The sequence below is a fragment of the Psammomys obesus genome, unplaced genomic scaffold (assembly GCF_907164565.1).
Source record: "Psammomys obesus unplaced genomic scaffold, mPsaObe1.curated_primary_1811, whole genome shotgun sequence".
In the NCBI taxonomy this organism is placed as follows: domain Eukaryota; kingdom Metazoa; phylum Chordata; class Mammalia; order Rodentia; family Muridae; genus Psammomys; species Psammomys obesus.
Genome location: NW_026593286.1, coordinates 32775142 through 32792867, shown reverse-complemented (window position 1 = coordinate 32792867; position 17726 = coordinate 32775142). Strand labels below are relative to the sequence as shown.

Sequence of the window (17726 nt, the reverse complement as noted above, 5' to 3'; positions counted from 1 at the left end):
GTGTGTGTGTGTGTGTGTGTGTGTGTGTGTGTGTGTGTGTGTGTGTGTGTGTGTGTGTTGGAAAATGGAAAGTAAACGTCAGCTAGAAACATAATCCCTGTGATTTATGACAGTGTCTGGTGTCTCTGTCACTCTAGTGCCAATATCCATCATTTAAATATTTTGTGAACATGGGCTGGGGAATTCATGGACTCTGTTTTAGTAGAATTTCTTTTATCCTTTAAAAGCAAATAAATAAAAATCTTTGCAGATTACCTGGAGGGAATACCCTCTCAGAGAAAGAAATTGACAATCTCATGCTTACAGAAGCATGGGGAAAGCCCCTGATTGGGACTTGATGGGTACACCCCTGACTGGAACTTGAACATCACACCAAAATCCACTGCAAACATATTTGCTCTTTTACAGGCATCTGAACTGCTCTTCCAAGTCATTCGCTGAGAATTTTCTCTGGTCATGTCAAAATAAAAAATCCTTTTTCAAAAGCACTGTTTTTTGTTTGTTTGTTTGTTTGTTTGTTTTGTTTTTGTTTTTGTTTTTTAAGGTATAAGCAATGCACTATCCTTACAGGCCGGGTCTCCCTCACACTGCCAGCACAGGAACAGAAACTCAGGGACACTGAAGCTCTTTTGCCAGCGGATTAGCCTAAAGGTCCCTTTGACTCCCCACCTAGGAAGAATCACAAAAGCATGGAAAAACCAGAACAAAACCAAAGAAAGAAAACGGAAACGGAAACTACACGCACACAAAACCTTCTGCCTAAGTCACAAGACACCGTGTTCAGTCCTGTCTCCTCCTTCACTGGACTGGCTGTCTAACTCGTGAACAACCTGCCTCCTAAAGTTGGCCATTCGAGCTGTGCTAAGTTGGCAGCAGACTGCCTGGTCCCCATCATCTCACTGACAACCGAGACCTAACACATGCTTTCAGAGAAATGAATAATCCTGTTTTTCCATTTATCCTAAACATCTTCTAATCGTCTGAATGACAAGAAATCTATCTATCTATATGAATATATTATAAATATATTTACCTGAAAAGTACTATTCAATTACAAGGCTTTCAACTTATTCCTAATAGAGGTATTTAACTTTCTAGTCATCGGAATGATGAGGGAGAGCTAATACATCATTTCAAAATGTGAACAATTTTAAAGTTTTTCCATTTATTCAAAACAGGTCATCGGCATAAGAAAAAATAAATAAAGTTCTGGTTTTTTTTATAAGTCTGTGAGGTTTATAATGATAAAACTTTTCCCCACAACATGAAGTATTGATCCAGACAGCATTTTTGATGAGTTGATTCATCTTAACCAAAAATATATAAACGTACATAATATGCAGTATTTTTTAACCTTAGTTTTCAGATCATGGTTTTTGGCTTGTCCCCTTTTTAATGCTCCGTGGCAGACAACGGTCACTGCTTGCCGAGCCCACTGTGGGGAGCAGAGCTCAGTTCATATCACTGCATGTCAGCGGGGCTCCCTAGTGTAGATTTCCTGTGAGCCTCTTCCTCAGCAGGTGCCAAGAATCAAATCTTGGCCACTTAGTGCTCTGTGTTCCACATGTGAGCTCATGATGGACCGAGCAGCCATGCTAACTGAGATAGATAGCCCTGTCAAACAGGAAGCTGGCACGCCAGGATGCAAGCGACGAGATGCAATGACCTTTCCTATATATATAGATCTCCCTAAAATGGCATGAAAGTCTACTGGGACAGGGCAAGGGTTCTTTTATTTCATTTCGGCACATCACATGAAATAAAGCAGTGGTGTCCAGTCTACAGTTTGGGGGATCAAATCCTGAATCTCTCACAAGGAAAGTTGTTGAGGCAAAGAAGCCAGTCCTCCTTCAGTGAGCTGCTCTGAAAGCAGCGGCCGCCACAGGTTAGCTGCCGCCCCTGCACCCAGCCTGCCCAGGGGCAGGTTTCTACACTGAGATGCACAGGACATGCTTGCAGGGCACACTCACCTGACAAGACGTGCTTGGCCACCCTGGTAGAACCACTATCGGTTAAACAAAGCCTGCTTTTTAAGAGGCACTAATGCACGCACTAAAGTGCACACAGAACTGGGGGAAGAGCTTGAAAGTCTGAGTTCCCCCTCCCAGGCTTCTGCATTTGTAGCTCTATAAACACCTGATACCTCCGTGCTATCTTATCAGAACAAACTGAAGACAACTGATCTCTCTTATGAACAAAATGAAGCCACACTCAAGACATACCAAAAAATTTCGGGAACCACAGCAATGTTAAATAAAAATAATAAGAAATTAGCATATAAAGTGAGCCAGGGATGTTACAAATTTCTCACCTTTATTTATAGCTATTATCATAAATTATGTGATTCAGTCATTTCATTTGAAAAACAAGGATAATAATTCTACTGGCTCAAGTTTTTTTTTTTTTTCCTCCCATTATTCAAGGTTTGAGGAATACTGTTATTATTTGTTTTGCTGAGTCTTTGGCATGAGAAAACAATGGACTACGCTCCCAAAGAAACAAGAGAAACTCACATAAGCTCCTGTGTATAGCCAATATAATACTGCAATTTTAGTAGTTAATTAAATAGGTAAAAGGACTGATTACAAAGAAACTTTTTTTAATGAATGGACCACATCAAAACTGTAGAACAGTTTTCAAAGGTACAAAAGATTAAGATGTAACTGTGTTTTTCTGTTTAATTAAAACCCAGTGGCAAACTGCAGAAACCATAGCCCAAGGCAGTAAATAAATAAATTTCATATGCTTATAAATCATACATTAAGTTTGGATAAGTCAGGGGTCAAATATCTCAGCACTACCTCTGAGAACACAATTTGCTGACTTAGCAAAAAATCCAGAATTATGACTGCAGAAAACACCAGGACAATTGCTTTTAAATACAGGTCAATTTGGGTGACTTTCGAGGTACTGGTCAAATATTTTACAGAACAAGAAAACATGATTCTGTAAGATTTCTGCTGCCTGCTTCCAGATGCAATCCAATAATCGTTTTGCTGCCCTTATTGGAAGAACCGACACTTCTTCAGATAACACAGACGGCTAGGAAGGAAGGAGAGATGAAGGAATACCTTGGGCCTGAGCTGCAGAGCTGTGAGAATACCCCAGGGCCAGGAGCGCGGTCTCCACCAGCTGGCTAAAAAGCACATCTTTTCGCACCAAGACGAACTCGGCATGTTCTTCTCTGTTGTCATATTCGAGAGAGCCATCCAACTGCTCCACCACACAGAAGACTGGAATCATCAAACCTGGGGGGAAACAATCCAACAGCAGAACAGGGGCGTTACAAGGCAATCCGAGCCACCAGGATGAGAAGCGAAGAGGCAGTTCTTAAAGCTATGATCCAGGATAGTTTAGCGTGAACAGCCCTGACAGCTAGGGGCCCCATGCAAAGGCTTCAGGTGAGGAAAACGATCTTTTCGGTAATGACTGTACCATTGCGGCGGCATTGCTGAGGACCTCCAATGTCAGGGATTAAAGGGTAGGCTACACCAAACAGATGTGTCTCAGCACATGGCTCAGGTTGAGGTTAGGCCCTTTAATGTCTATTGTTTTATCAGCATGACCTAACACTAGCATTTTCAGGTCAGCTCCACTTTTGCCTAGAAATGTATTTCAACGCCGCTCGTTTACAGTACCCAGTAGGGAGGCATGTTAGATTTCCAGGCCTGAGATGCTATGTAGGTAGGTAAGTCAACAAGAATTCAAAAGAAGTCCTCTTTTAGGTCTTTATCTTTTCTAATCTCAGTAAACAACCCATCGAGTTAGCTAACGTTTAACTAATAAATAAAACATACAGCTAAATTCAAACTTCATCTTCTTGGAATTACTTTATACATGGACAAAAGTTACCCCTGGGAAAGAATACTTTTCAGTGTTTGTAGATTAAAAAAACATAAACTACACTGAAGAATAAAGCAAATTAGTCTATTTGAAAATCTGTTGAAATCTGTTGTCACTGAAATATTTCTCTGCTTTGTATCAAAGTGTGAAAAGCTTTAAAAAAATGTTTAATTCACCAAACATTTTCTAAACTTTTTTTTTTTATTTTTCAGAAAAAGTCATGTAGGCATTTAAATCTAAACATGGCAAGACAGAAGAAGATCAAAGATTTACCAATGTCCAAGTAATAAACATGGACTCTGCCCTGCGTAACTCACACAAATTAGTACGATGTGGAATGAGGGTCGGCTCTGGGTCTTTGTGCAACAGAACACAAAAGCTATGAAGGATGGGCAGGCAGGGGGAGGGTTGGGAGACCGTGGTGGTCTTGGTATAGGCACTCCATAATGAAAACAAGACCTCTATAAGGTGACTGGGAATAACCCCGACGCACAGAATGTATACGAGGCTGACAGAAGCCCTCCCTGCTCTGACCCCTGAAGCCTCCTGACTCATTGTGATCTGGAGAGAAGAGAGAAGCAGACACTCTGCAGACTCCTGGGCTACAGATTTAAGGTTTTGTTCTACAGATAATACAATGGTGTGACTGGTTCCCATGTGCTAATTATTATTATTACAGATAATAAGTATTGGGTATAATTATTAAATATCATTATTAACAATAATAATACTCATTAAGAATTGTTATCATTAAAGATCACGGTAATTATTATTAAGCCTGTGTGGCAGCCCAACATGTCTCACCTCACCACGCTTGGGACAACCCTTGACTCTGTCATTACACCCCACAGCAAACTCATTATGCATAGTACAGACTGTTGGAAAATTCAAGGTAACAGTGACGTAGAGCAAATTCTAGGCAAAGAAGATGATTTAGTATGGTGCTTCATAATGTGCGGTGTTCCTTGGTTACTGTCCTTCGTGAACTATTTATTATGTATTTGTTTACTGGAGACAGATATCTCCCACATTACCTTTCCATCATTCATTTATAGGATTCATTTATTACACCTACTATGTGCCAGGCGTCACCCACCATCATAGATACAGGTAAGAACGAGTCCACACTGTGACCGTAAGCATTGTAAAGCCGTCTTAAGCAGGCATAATGGCAGTTTATACTGCCCTTCCCTGCATGGAATAGCCCCATTTAGACCTTTTAACTCTTACATAGTGGTATATGATCTTTGTCAAAGGAAGCAGGATCATCTCTACCTCTAGTGATTTAAGCATATGCACACACACACAGCCCTGTACCCGGTGGTGCCATAAGCTGCTTCACCACTAATACCTGTGTCTACAGAGGTTTCAGTGCTGAAAATCCATGTGCAGTTCCTAATGTGAACGTCTGAGTGTCACATCTGGGGGCCAGAGATAAGGCCTTGAAATGAATCTAGCTACTCCATCAGCTAGCATTCATCCATGACTAAGAAAGTCTAGGAAAGCCTGAAAAGCTCCTATTAATTTCAAAGTAGCAGTACAACCAGTGGGATACAAAACACAACATTAAATCTCAGGGATCGTTAACATGTAAGAGACTTATGTTTTATAACTGTCTCCTACATGTTTTGGTTTCGTGAGTGAAGGGAGCAACTGTTGGCTAGCACACAGCAATGATTCCTTCTTGTCAGGAGCAACTGCCAACCCCTCACAGGTACCACCTACTCTAGAAGATGGCTCAGTGGATAAAGTGCCTGCTGTAGGAATGGGGAACAGGGTTCAGATGCCCAGCACAATGTGCAAGCCATATACAGTGGCACACGTATCTGTGGCTGCAGCACTCGGGGCCAGGAGCAAGGAGAATCATGGGCTCACTAGCCAGCCAGCTTAGCCAAAGTGGCAAGCTTCTGGTTCAATGGGATATCAAAAAGGAAGGTGGAACATGATATAGGAAAACACCCAATATCAACTTCAAACCTATATATGCACACATAAACACACACACACACACACACACACACGGATACATGGGCATATGTGGGCACACATAAACGAGAACATACATTGGCACATGCAAAGTCACAAATATTATAATAGGTTGTATTCCATTGCTAGAAAAATCAATTGTTTGACCAGTACTTGATTGATTTAACAATTATGGTTTTATAACAAAATTCGGCTTTTACAAGAAAGATAAGAAAAACTGATGTAATTACTAATGACAATGGTGAAATAAGTAAAGAAAAATAGCAAATTAGTATAATTGAAGTGAAAATTAAGGCATGAGACTAAAAAGCCTTTGAGAACAGGTCACCTCTAGGGAAGCAAACCATAAAAGGACGAGTAAAAACGTGCACTCCAAAAAGAAGTAATTACTCAGTCCCACCTATTATACCCAAGCAAAAGAAGAAAAGAGAAAAAGATAGGTAGGGTATTTACAAAATACTTCAAAAATAAATTTAACAATGGGAAGAGTAAATAAAGTAACTTCAATAAAACAGCAGCAGCATAAAACTATACAGTTACAACTTACAAGCAGTCATGGAGACAGAGAAAATAATAACAAAACCCCGGCTTTAGCCCTATATTTGAGCTTATGGCATTATTTTTCTTTTATTGTAGCACAGACCCATTTCCAGATGATCAAGTGGAGAACTTTGGACCTTTTGATCGTAAGCCTTGTTAAGCCTTTTACAATTGCTGGAGGTAGTTTAATCTGAGGACAGGCACTTGGGCCCCAGCCATTTACTAAAAATCATGACTAGTTCAGGCAAGCAGACCATATACTGTTCTCCATCATCGCAGACACAAAACAGGGCTTTCTCCGGTGGAGAAGCGTGTTTCCCTGCTGTCGTCTGTTCTGATGCTGAAGCGGCCATTTTCACTGTGATGGCTCTGAGGAAGGACGAGCATCGGAAAGGGCTGTAGTTACAGTCTCTGTACTGCTGTGGCCGTATGAACAAACAAGTGGGGAGGTGGCTAACTGTTATGAAGGCCCTGGGGTGGAAGGCAGGTGGCCCTGGGGTCAGATCCTGCTACTGTCACTCTTTGCCTGAGTCAGTGACTGCTGATAACTTATCTGGGGCTCTCCAAGACTCAAAATCTCCCAGCTAAAATAAAAATGATTGTGTGTGTGTGTGTGTGTGTGTGTGTGTGTGTGTGTGTAATACATTTAGGTCATCTGAGATGCAGCTCTCAAACAGTGCTTCCTATTTTTATTTTTTTAAAAGTGGGTATTAATGCCATTTTACAGAGGGGGAAAAAAACAACCATATCTTCGATACTTTTCAGTAAGCAAGGCTCATGACACCAAAAAGTGTTCCTTCAAATAAAAATGACACTAATAGTGACTGGATAGCCTATCACTGAATGACCGAGTGAAACTAATAACCACCGGATGGCTTATTACACAAACAAGAATAACTGACAGCATTCAGCATGCCCCGTGGCAAAAAGCACGGCCCTGGGCGGCTCCTCTTCAGTGGAGACATGCTGTTAAGTATAATTACACTCGATTTTAATGACTTAATGCCAAAAGAAGCAACAAAAGTAAATGTATCCTAAACATTTTTTTTTTTTTTAGAAAATGAATTTTGTGTAGATATAATACTTGGATATACCGAATTACATACGTTTTTAAAACTGTTATCTGTTTCTTTCGCTTGTTTTAAGTGGGGCGGTTAGAAATCACTCACGTCAGAGGATACGCTTCTGCAAGCTACCTGCCAAATAGCAACACGCAATGGCTCTTCCCACAAGCGGTGAGCTCACCACGAACTGGGACCGAGACAGTGCACAACTGTCCTGTGCACTTCTTGCACGCGCACTACCCCCCCCCCCCCCGGGGGAGGATCTTCCCTGTGGCTTCCAGACCTTAGGTGACTTAAGAACAGATGACATTTTCTGTTTACCTCCAGATGGCCAAATGTGGTTGCTTCTCTTCTACACTGTGCAAACCCAGGGCCGCTGCTTGATTCATACCACGGCTGAGTCTACCTAAGCTCCTGACTCCTTCTACCGTGCATGATCTTCAAGGGATGCTGCTGCACTGGCATGGGCAAAATGAGGGAAACTAGAATGGTCTCCCGTCATGCAAAGGTTCTGTTACCATTTCCTCACGTTAACCATGTGAGGAGGTTATTATTGACCTCAGCTAAGAAACTCTGAATCCGAAAATGATGAGAAAATGACACAGCCAAGGAAAAGCAGCAACTCAGCCCATCTAAATGCCTCACTCTCCCTTGAAAATAATATTCCAGGCTCCACCCACAGGAACCTGACAACTTGCCCTGTTAGCCAACAATCCTTTCGTTCCCTTGAGCGGCATGTGCTGCTGGATCAGTGGATTTTTTTTTTTTTTTTTTTTTTTTTTTTGAAGATTCCTGATTGTGGGGACAGCGCTAGACCTGAAACAGCTTCCAAAATGAACTTCTGCTCTTCAGGCATTTCAGACAAGAAAAGACTCCAGCCCAAGGGACAGGCTCCACCCTCCTTCCTGGCCCCTTTGTCTTCTGAGCCCACCCAAATTCTTAGAGCTGCCACCAGAATGACAGTAGCTAGTCTGAAGTGATAGGAGGCCTGCCTTCCGGCTCCTAACCCACCCATTTCAGGAAAGAAGGTAGCCACTCCTTGGTCCTGGGGCCTTGGTCTTTCTTGTGCTATCAACTAAGAAGTTTCCAGGGTAACTGGAGATACAAAGGCCTGGGATAGAACCTGTCATATCTGAAGCCGAAGCAAAGTGTTCCACAACCTCCTAATAAATAAACCCTACACCAAGCCCTAGAAAGAAGAAAGAAATTTATAAGGCAGACTTAATATAGCGCTTTCCAAGGACTGGGGAAAAAGAAAGGACTATCTTCTTCCTGTTACAATTTACTAAAAAAATGAAAGTATTCATTTTTCTAATTTCCTCTCCATATCCCTGTCTCTGTCTCTCCCCTCTCTCACAGACATACACACACACACACACACACACACAGAGAGAGAGAGAGAGTAAAGGAATAACTCTCCAACATTAACTTATATCCTTCCTTTTCTTTATATCCTAAAACAATAAAGCAAAGTTTGAGAGCCAAGAATGAATCACAACCAGAAACAGAAAGCAAAAACTGAACATCTTTTGCCTCCTGGTTGGGGCCACAGACAAAATTTCAAAATTAACCAAGTATGTTTTTCCTACCGTAGCACCCTGTCCTGACCCTGTGGTCTCCTTTCCTTCTCTCTTAGGCACACCACACCCTTCTGAGATTAAGGCGGCCACATTCCAAACCAAACAGCTGCATACTCCCGGACTACCGCAGGGGGCTGGCCTGCAAATTTTCTGAGATTAATTGATAAAAAGCTGGGACACTTCAGGGGTGGGGCTGTAGCTCCGGGAGAGAACACTTCGAGCACACCCAAGGCCTGCAGTGCACTCTCCTGTAGTTTTCTAAAGAACACTACATTTTGCTATCAAACAGCCTTGTAGTCTCCTCATCTTCTCTGCTAACAAGTGCAGAGAAGCACTCCTGGTCCTTCTGCAAGCCTCAGGCGCATGCTCACACAACTGAAAATGGCTACTGCAGTAGCATGGGACCACTGTCCATGCCACTCCGTGTGCACGCTTTGACTGTCTCTTCATATTTCCTTCCAAATAAGCTTAATGGGGGAAAATGTCAGATAGTTATTTAAAAAAAAAAGTAGAAATAATATTTTCATCAACTGTAGGAGTGAAGGAAGTTTGTCATTTGAGTATGAGGGAATCACCCAAGGGTTCCCAGGCCAACCTGGGGCCCTTGAGCTCCTTCATGATGCTCCATGTTTCAGCATGTCTTCCTGACCTGGGGCTGTTGGTTTCATTTGGCCCTCAGACAGAGGTGCATAGCAGAGAACTCTAGGAGGTCCACGGAGGGAGGGGTTGCTGTCAGCTCCACAGAAACAACCAAGGCAAACAGCCAAAAACACAACAGTCTGGTTTCCTCTCCATCATGATTCAGAACTGACCCCCCACCCATTACCCCACAGTAGTTTCAATAGTAAAACCTCTTAATGCATCTCCCACCTTCCACCGTTTAGAGAGGCAAGGGGTTGAAAATGAGGCATGATTTTACTCTCAGAGTTATTTGTGGCAAAAATCAGTTATTGTTTCAGCCCCTGAGGCTGACCCTAGCCTCAGGAATTAAGGGCAAGAGTAGGCCAGGAGAAGGTAGGTATGGAGAGAGACCACTGGCCCCTCAAGGGTTCATTGGGAGCCCCAAAACAGCAGGAGGAAGGACCAGTCTAACATTCCACAGCTCAACCTAAGGTGGAGCCTGCAGGATGAAGAATAAATGTCTCTATACTCAACCTCACACAGTCGCTCACTGGTAGGATCAAGTTAGAAGGCAGTCTGAAACCACGGCTCCATGGGAGCACAGGAAGCAAGCTGTGTTAACTTACCTAAATCATAAAGGGTGAGTTACACCTGGGAATGCTGCCTCGGCCAGCTGAACCCTGGGAACTAAATCCCCAGACATGAGCAACACGTGGCCTGTGGCTGGCTCTGGCTGAGGCCCACCTCCAGACAAGTCTTCACCCTGCCACACCCCACCTCAAGCCTGACCTACAGTATGCCCTGAATAAATAGTGGTCCAGCTTAACAAAACGCTAATTCCCCTTAGACATTAATCATCTCTATTAATAAGCAGTGTGGATGTTTCTCGTGGCCCCAGATTAACCAGCTGTCAAACTGGAGACATCGCTGTGGGGCTCCTGCACTGTAGAGACCATCAGCAACGGGAAATGCTTTCTAGGAAAAATATGGACACGAGTGGATTCAGGAGCTGGTTTTCCCTTGGGCAGAGGAAGCTCGCCAGACCACAGGGCCACGCGTGTCCACAGAGGGCAGAGAATGGTGGGGTAACAGCGCCTTGCTGGGGATCCTGGGTGCTGGCTTGAAGCCTGCTGCCCTGGGCTCCGGTTTGGAAAGGCAGTTGGTCAGCAGGCCCCCCCATGTCCTACACTGCAGGACACCAGCCTCTTTTTAAAATCTGGACATTACAGAAAAGCTCAGGCCCATAGCATGTTCCTGGAAGATACTTCATTCAAAAGTGAAAAAAGAGTTATTTTCACGGTTGTTAAAACTGTGCCTATCAAAAGATTCAATGGTGTATTAAAAAAAATGATCGTAGCATATTTCAATAACATCAGGATTCTTGTCTCCCATTAAACAATTTCTGATTCTGCACGTTCCTAACAGGGTAGATTTTAAGACATGTCTGAGGACACGCATTTGACTCTGCTCCTTCTCAATACCCTGGCTGGAAAAGCTGTTCAAAATAAGGGAGTCATTAAAAACTGTCCTTATATTATTCGTTACCTTGGGTTTTGAGCTCTGCCCAAATATCATTTTATGTAATTCAAACCATTTTTTTTTTTAACCTTTGATTAATTTCTCCAGTGTAGTGTTAGGGAAAGGCTAACTGTGCCGAGGTTTGCTAGCAAGGAATTAATAAAGGAATCAGGCACTCACTCTCAATAAGACAAGACTACCTATATTTCTACTGGGAATATTTCATAGCACAAGCATGTTTCCTTTGGGGAGTTTAACTCAAAAAAATTATTAAAAATTGAGATCAAACACTGGTGCAAAGCCTCAAAGGAAATCATGAGAGTGGAAAGATTTTTATCAAATGAAATCCGAAAAGTAAAGTTTTTATATTAAAAAAAAAAGGTTATTCCCTCATAAAAGAAAATACCACTATGTTTAGGGTTCAAACAGTAAAACATCTATGGATATTTAACCGAAATGTATAGAAATGATCACTATGAATTATTGAATGCAGATTACACATAGCTGAACCTCAATGGACAGGCAAACAACATCCCCTTTCCCAGGCCCTCATTCTCATCTCCATCAAATAGCTGTGGAAAGGGGAGAAGGACTTCGGCCAGAAAGCACTGACATGGGAAGGAGGAAGGGGTAAGAAAAAGGAGACCACAGAGTACCAAAAAGTCAGATCAGAGTGTGCAATCTCCAGTTCCCTTGGGGGACAGTGGGATCTCTGGCTTACAACAGCTCATTATGACTGTGACTGTGATGAAGGCAATAAATTGAGGCCCACAGACCAGGCAAACAAGGTCCGAGGGAATACTTCCCAGACACAATATTTTAAATATATACGTACCTGTGTAACTTACAGCAATTATTAATAAAAACAGAATTTTTTCTCTCTGTGCTTCTAAGACATTTTCTTTATAACCTATGTATTTCTAAAAGAAAATATTAAATTTTGATTGTTTTTAAAACTAGAGAAACTGTAAGCCTCTGCTTATGAAATGCACTGAAATTTGCTTTGCTTTGTTTTTCTGAGACATGTTTTCACGCTCTAGGATGGCCTGGTACTTACTAGGTAGCCCAGGATAGTCCTATCACCCACCTCCAAAAAAAAAAAAAAAACAACTCAAAACCAAAACCAAAACCAAAAACCTTGAGTGATCCTCCTGCCTCTGCCTTCCAAGTGCTAGGCTCACAGTATGAGCCCCTTATCCAGTTTGAAAATATTATTTTCACCCTTTTTAGGGTCATCCAAAGGCTGCCACCCAGTCAAAGGAAGAATACAATTCCATTTTTCTTTTTACGAAAATGTCTCTAAAGTCTAAGATGATTTGTTTCCTGAATTAAAAAGTGAGATGTCATGGCTGTAAATAAAATATAAAATTCTACCTTCCTCCAAGAAAAAAAGCCCTAGAACATTACCGTAGTATTTTAAACTGAGGGTAATTCCAGATAAGTACATCTCAACCTCGAAAAAACTTCACTTTCCCTTAGACTAGTAGATTTATAAATTCTTTCATTTCTGAAGTCATCCCTAAACCTCACATTGCATTGGCATGCCACACCTCAAGGCTATAGTTTCCAAAGAGTTCTAATCTCATAAAAATAACACAAAAAGCCAACAGACAAGGCCAGCATTATGGAAAGAAGGATTTTATGTGGGACTACCTTACAAGCATAGGTGCAGGTTTGAGGGTACACTAGAGTAGGCCTGGAGGGGAAGGGCAAGTATTGGGTCTCAGGACCAGGGATGGCTGCCAGATCTGAATGACGATGAATGAGAAAGGCACATGCCAGCAACCAGGAATGCAAGTTCGCCTCTCTATTTTTTTAACAGAAGGACAGACAAACAGATCTGTTTTCAGTGCCAAGCCCGTGTTTACTGTACATAAGGCTGGCTGTAAGGAAGGTGTCTTCCTGAGTCGTTCTATCAGAGAAGCGGAGAGCTGAATCTCAGAAGCCTCCCTTGGTGAAAAAAGAATTGTCTCTCTCAACCTTGCTTTCAAGCTATACGTCAATCTTTAATATAATTATGTTTGACAGAATAGAAGCTCTTGGCAGTTAACCTGTTTACAATAAATGCTTGGTTTGGGTACATGGACTGTATTTCAGTCTTACAAATATCAAACACAAACCTACAACAGTCCCATTATGGGGCTGAGAATTATTTTGCTATAAATCTTTTTATTGGAGGGCCAAGGGATTTACGCTGCAGCTTGTTTTCCACTAGCCACTGGGACAGTGTGAAGAGAGGTGCATTCATATCCTGACCCTGTGCTGCCTGGAGTCCTATGCATTTCCATCCGACAGTTCACAGTCATCCTGAACATTCAGATTGGCTCCGGTTTCCCACGGTGGCAAAAAATACAACACAAATGGTCTGTCTCACTAAATGTACACATTCCCCATCCTTCTTTTTCGACCCAAAATTTCTTGGGGACTAATGATCACTGGCAAACTTTCAGTGGCAAACTCCCATTTGGGGTGGGGGGGGAAATTAACAATAAAAAATGTGCTTAAGGCACAAACTTGCTGTGTGAATGAGCCCATAAATAGAGTTAGTTTTGCTGAAAATTACCTAGACGTTCATTTGAGGGGGGTAGGGGGAAAAAATCAGAATCACCTTATTTACTCTTGAAAAGTGACTTTTCCTGGTCTTCAACGTGGAATGACTCCTATCCCCAGAACAATCATTCTCCCTAAGCTCCCTCAGCCAAGGGCTCCTGATACCATACTGCCAAATCTAAGAGACAGAGCTTGTCTGAAGACGCCTTCTGACCTCAGAGATGCCAGCCGTACAGCACACCCGCCTCAGCCCACTTCTGTCTCCAGAAAGACTGCTCTGCCATGACCCACAACGTCACTGACACTCTGGGAACTTGCTAGGCTTTCGTATCAAGATTACCCATGTCCTTCCATTTCCACTTGTACGTGATCAGATGTCTGTAACAAACTAGTTCTAATATAGCATCAAAATACGAAACAGACCACCTTAAGAATTTAGTGAAAGTATACTTTCCAAAACAAGGTGCTAACACTTAGTTGTTTCAGAGACTCAGATTTCTTCTCTTCTACAATTGCAGGTCATGTAAATAAAATAAAACGTCTCAGCTCCCAGCTAAGCTAATCAGTGACAGTAGTTTCACAATTTCATAAAGAGGTGAGAAAGAGAGAAGGAAAATACTTTCATTACATTAGCAGCTTCACATATCTTTCCCATTGTTGTCAAAAGTACTAATTAACAATGTGAACTAATCAAAAGCTGTTTAATTTACCTAAAATAATCATTCGTTTTTTTTTTTTTTAATTAAAGATACACTCTTAAAACCTTGACTACTTAGTTGCTATTTGCACAGGAGAAGAGGGGAAACATGGAGAAGGTGGTTGTAGGAAAGAAATACCACTTTTTATTGTACAACAGAAATTCCCTTGGAGGCAAAAAGACATGATGCCAAGTTCCACCCAGAATTAATGTTTAGGTTCAAACTATAAAGCCTAGAAAAAGACAGAACCACTAATAGCCCCTGAAAGCTCAGCCCTGCTAGGTTAAGTGAATGCAAAAGTGAAAACCCTTTGCTGACAAAACTTTAATTCTGTGCACAGAATAAAAATTTTAAGCTTTTTTTTTTTGAGCATTCAATATAATTCCCCTCTGAAGGGGACAACCCCTGGGATGGCCTTCCAACCCAGGAAATAACACCCATCCTAATCCTTCATGTTGTAGCTCACAGAAATATCTTTTCAAATAATGGCCCCAAGAAAATGTTTAACAGCTGATAAAAAAAAAAAAAAAGTCACTTTTAAACATCTCGACTGAGTGCAAGCTTGGGCTGTAACTGTGCTAGGGGACTCTAGTGTTTCAATCTTTAGTGCTTAGCTGCCTCAGGGAGAGGAGCTGGCCTAGCTCCACTGTCTCTGACAGGTTTTCAGGAACTGCTAAGTTTCCCAGTAACAAGCCCATCCCAGACTGAAAACTTAGCCACTGATCTTGGCGGCTGCTATCCCCTCAGAGAAGTTTCAAGTGTGGCCTGGAGGGATGAAAACTGCCAGCCTAGCAAGGTTAACAAGTGTGGATATGCTGGGCATGAGGTGCACTCCTTAATCCCAGAGGCAAACGATGTTTGAGGCGAGCCAGGGCTACACACTGAGAACCAGGTTCAAATTTTAAAAAAAGAAAAAAAAAAAAAAAAAAAGGGACAAATGGATACATGTCATAGTTCACAAGACTCCGAATGTGAGCCAGATGCTCTGTGTTCAAGTGACAGTCCACACTGCCTGAGTGACAAGCTGGTAACATGAAGACGTAGAAGTCCTGCTTCCCTGAGAAGAAAGGCAGGTGGGTGTGTGTGGGCATCAACCTTCTCTCTCCGGTTCAGCCTCCTGAGGACTTTGGGAGAGGGAGCTGGCTGCCACTCACCTAGCTCTTACAAAGACAAGCTGTCTCCAGGGGTTAGCAGGGGGCTGAGGTGGCCATTTACACCTCAGATAGAACTCAAGAAAACGTCACATCCTGTGGCAATGTGCACACTTGGTGCCCGGGCACATTCCCACGGGCTTTTCTGTGAACTTTCCAGGGAAAGAAGGAGAGCCGAGGCAGAGCTTAGCTAATAAACACCACAGAAAAACGAGAAGCACTCTGGTTATTCTGCATCGTCTTTAAGTCTAAAAATTCGTACACTGTGTGACAGGTCCACCTCATTTTTCTTAATGATGTTTTTATTATTCCTTCACTCAATTAAGGCAGAAATGGATATTGCATCTTCTGACTGTATAATTGTTATTGTAATCTGTTTTCGATCACTGCTTGGAAATGGGTCCAAAACAACATAAACTGTCTACTGCCTCAGAAGACAAGTCATTTTCTTTTACTACAACACTTAAAGAGACATTTATCATGTGGCTCTGTTACCATCTTTGGATTATGACAAAAGAAAGTTTTGTTCTATTTACCAAAAAATAATGTTTCAAAAATGCAACAATTTTAAGAGTTTTATATGAAAGCATTTTTCTAATAAGCTATCAGCAATATTAATTGTGGCTTTCTTTATATGTGTAAATAGTAGAGCAGAGAAATGATTAATTTTCATGTGCTGACATAATCAAAAAATATCAAAATATGTTTTGTTTGTTTTTTTAACTGTATGCCTTTGGTCATTTCTCTACAGTCATGTGGTTCTCTTTGTAAAGAAAATATTTTCTTGTGTAAAATAAAGTGATTAGGTATGGCAGAACTGATGCAGTTGTTTTCCGGCTATGAACCCAAACCAAGACCTCCAAGGAGGAAAAGGGTAAAGTTCCATAGATATGCTGAGCCCCACTTCCACAAATGGCTGCAAACTGCCTGTCAGACTTCCGTGTTTCAGAAAATTATCCAGAATCCAGTTTTCCCCACATCTGTACAAGTCTTCATGTAAACAAAGAGGGGCACTGAGCTCTGTGCAACTGTGAGGGGCATCCAACACCGCTGGAAAATGTATCACTTTTAAAAAGAGCACTAGCCTCTTCTCTTAGGTTTTCTTTTTAATCTTTCTTCTTATGTTGCTATCACAGTTTAATAACCAACTGTGCTAGGACAGAACCCCATTGTGATAATAAGGCAACTAGTAAAGAGGAGAAATCATTTTGCCTCAGACAATAACTAACAGTATTGGGAACAAGCAAAACTGGGAAATATGGTTCCTCCAGGGTTTTATTATCCTAGTGTATTGAACCAACAGTTAATGGACATGCCTGCTGTATACTGACATGATTTGCTTATAACTGTATTTCAAGGTTTAAATTTTTGACATTTTTATTAATTTATTTTTTATTTGATTTGCTATGCTTTGCTCTTTTTTTGCATCTTATGCATTGCTCTAAGTGGTAACTACAATATCTACTAGATTTGTCTTTTTATTATTATCATTATTTTAGGTTAGCAAAAAAAATAATAGGTTTCATCATAGGATCTTTATACACAAGTATACTTTGCTTTCATTCCCGGACTTTCTTATTTTGGCTTTAAAGATATAGATAATAATTTTAAAATATGTGCCATAAATTCAGTTGCCCTAACTGCACATCCAAAACATATTTATACATTTATAACTTCTTATCTGACTTGTTGTTAATCTGCAACTAAGTATAGCTTCACAAATAAGAGCAAAAGATAGGTTGATGACATTTTCTAATGCCTTTTGTGTCACCTGATTATACTTATTTACATCACAACTTTTTAATTACTTGCAATTAATAAAACCATAATGTTAATTGAAAAAAATTATATAGTAATTGTCTTCCATGGTTTTAAAAACTTTATCATGGAATTTTTTTAGTGTTAGCATTTGTGGATTTTTGAGACAGTCTTGCGTGTGGCCCAGACTAGAGAAGAACTCAGAATTCTCCCAAGGCATAAGCCACCATGTCCAATATCACGGAACATTTTTACAGAAAGGCCATGGTATGCCAGGCTTATGGAGTGTAGTTCCACATAAAGGAAAGAAATAAATGTTTCCTGGATAGCAATACAGGAAGTAATGTTTCTTCAGAAAATGGACAACAGCACAGTGCAGAAACTACAACTGTGTCCAAAAACAAAAAGGAAGGAAGG

The 17726-nt window shown here is 41.3% G+C and overlaps 1 protein-coding gene across 1 annotated transcript in view; it reads right to left on the bottom strand.

Annotated features, from left to right (window-relative positions):
- The window catches only part of Satb2 (SATB homeobox 2), a 169156-nt gene that overhangs the window by 144807 nt on the left and 6623 nt on the right, over window positions 1-17726 (bottom strand). The window contains exon 2 of the mRNA XM_055616685.1: window positions 3072-3248. Coding sequence (XP_055472660.1) covers window positions 3072-3248 — 177 coding nt within the window. The remainder of the gene's footprint in view (window positions 1-3071; window positions 3249-17726) is intronic.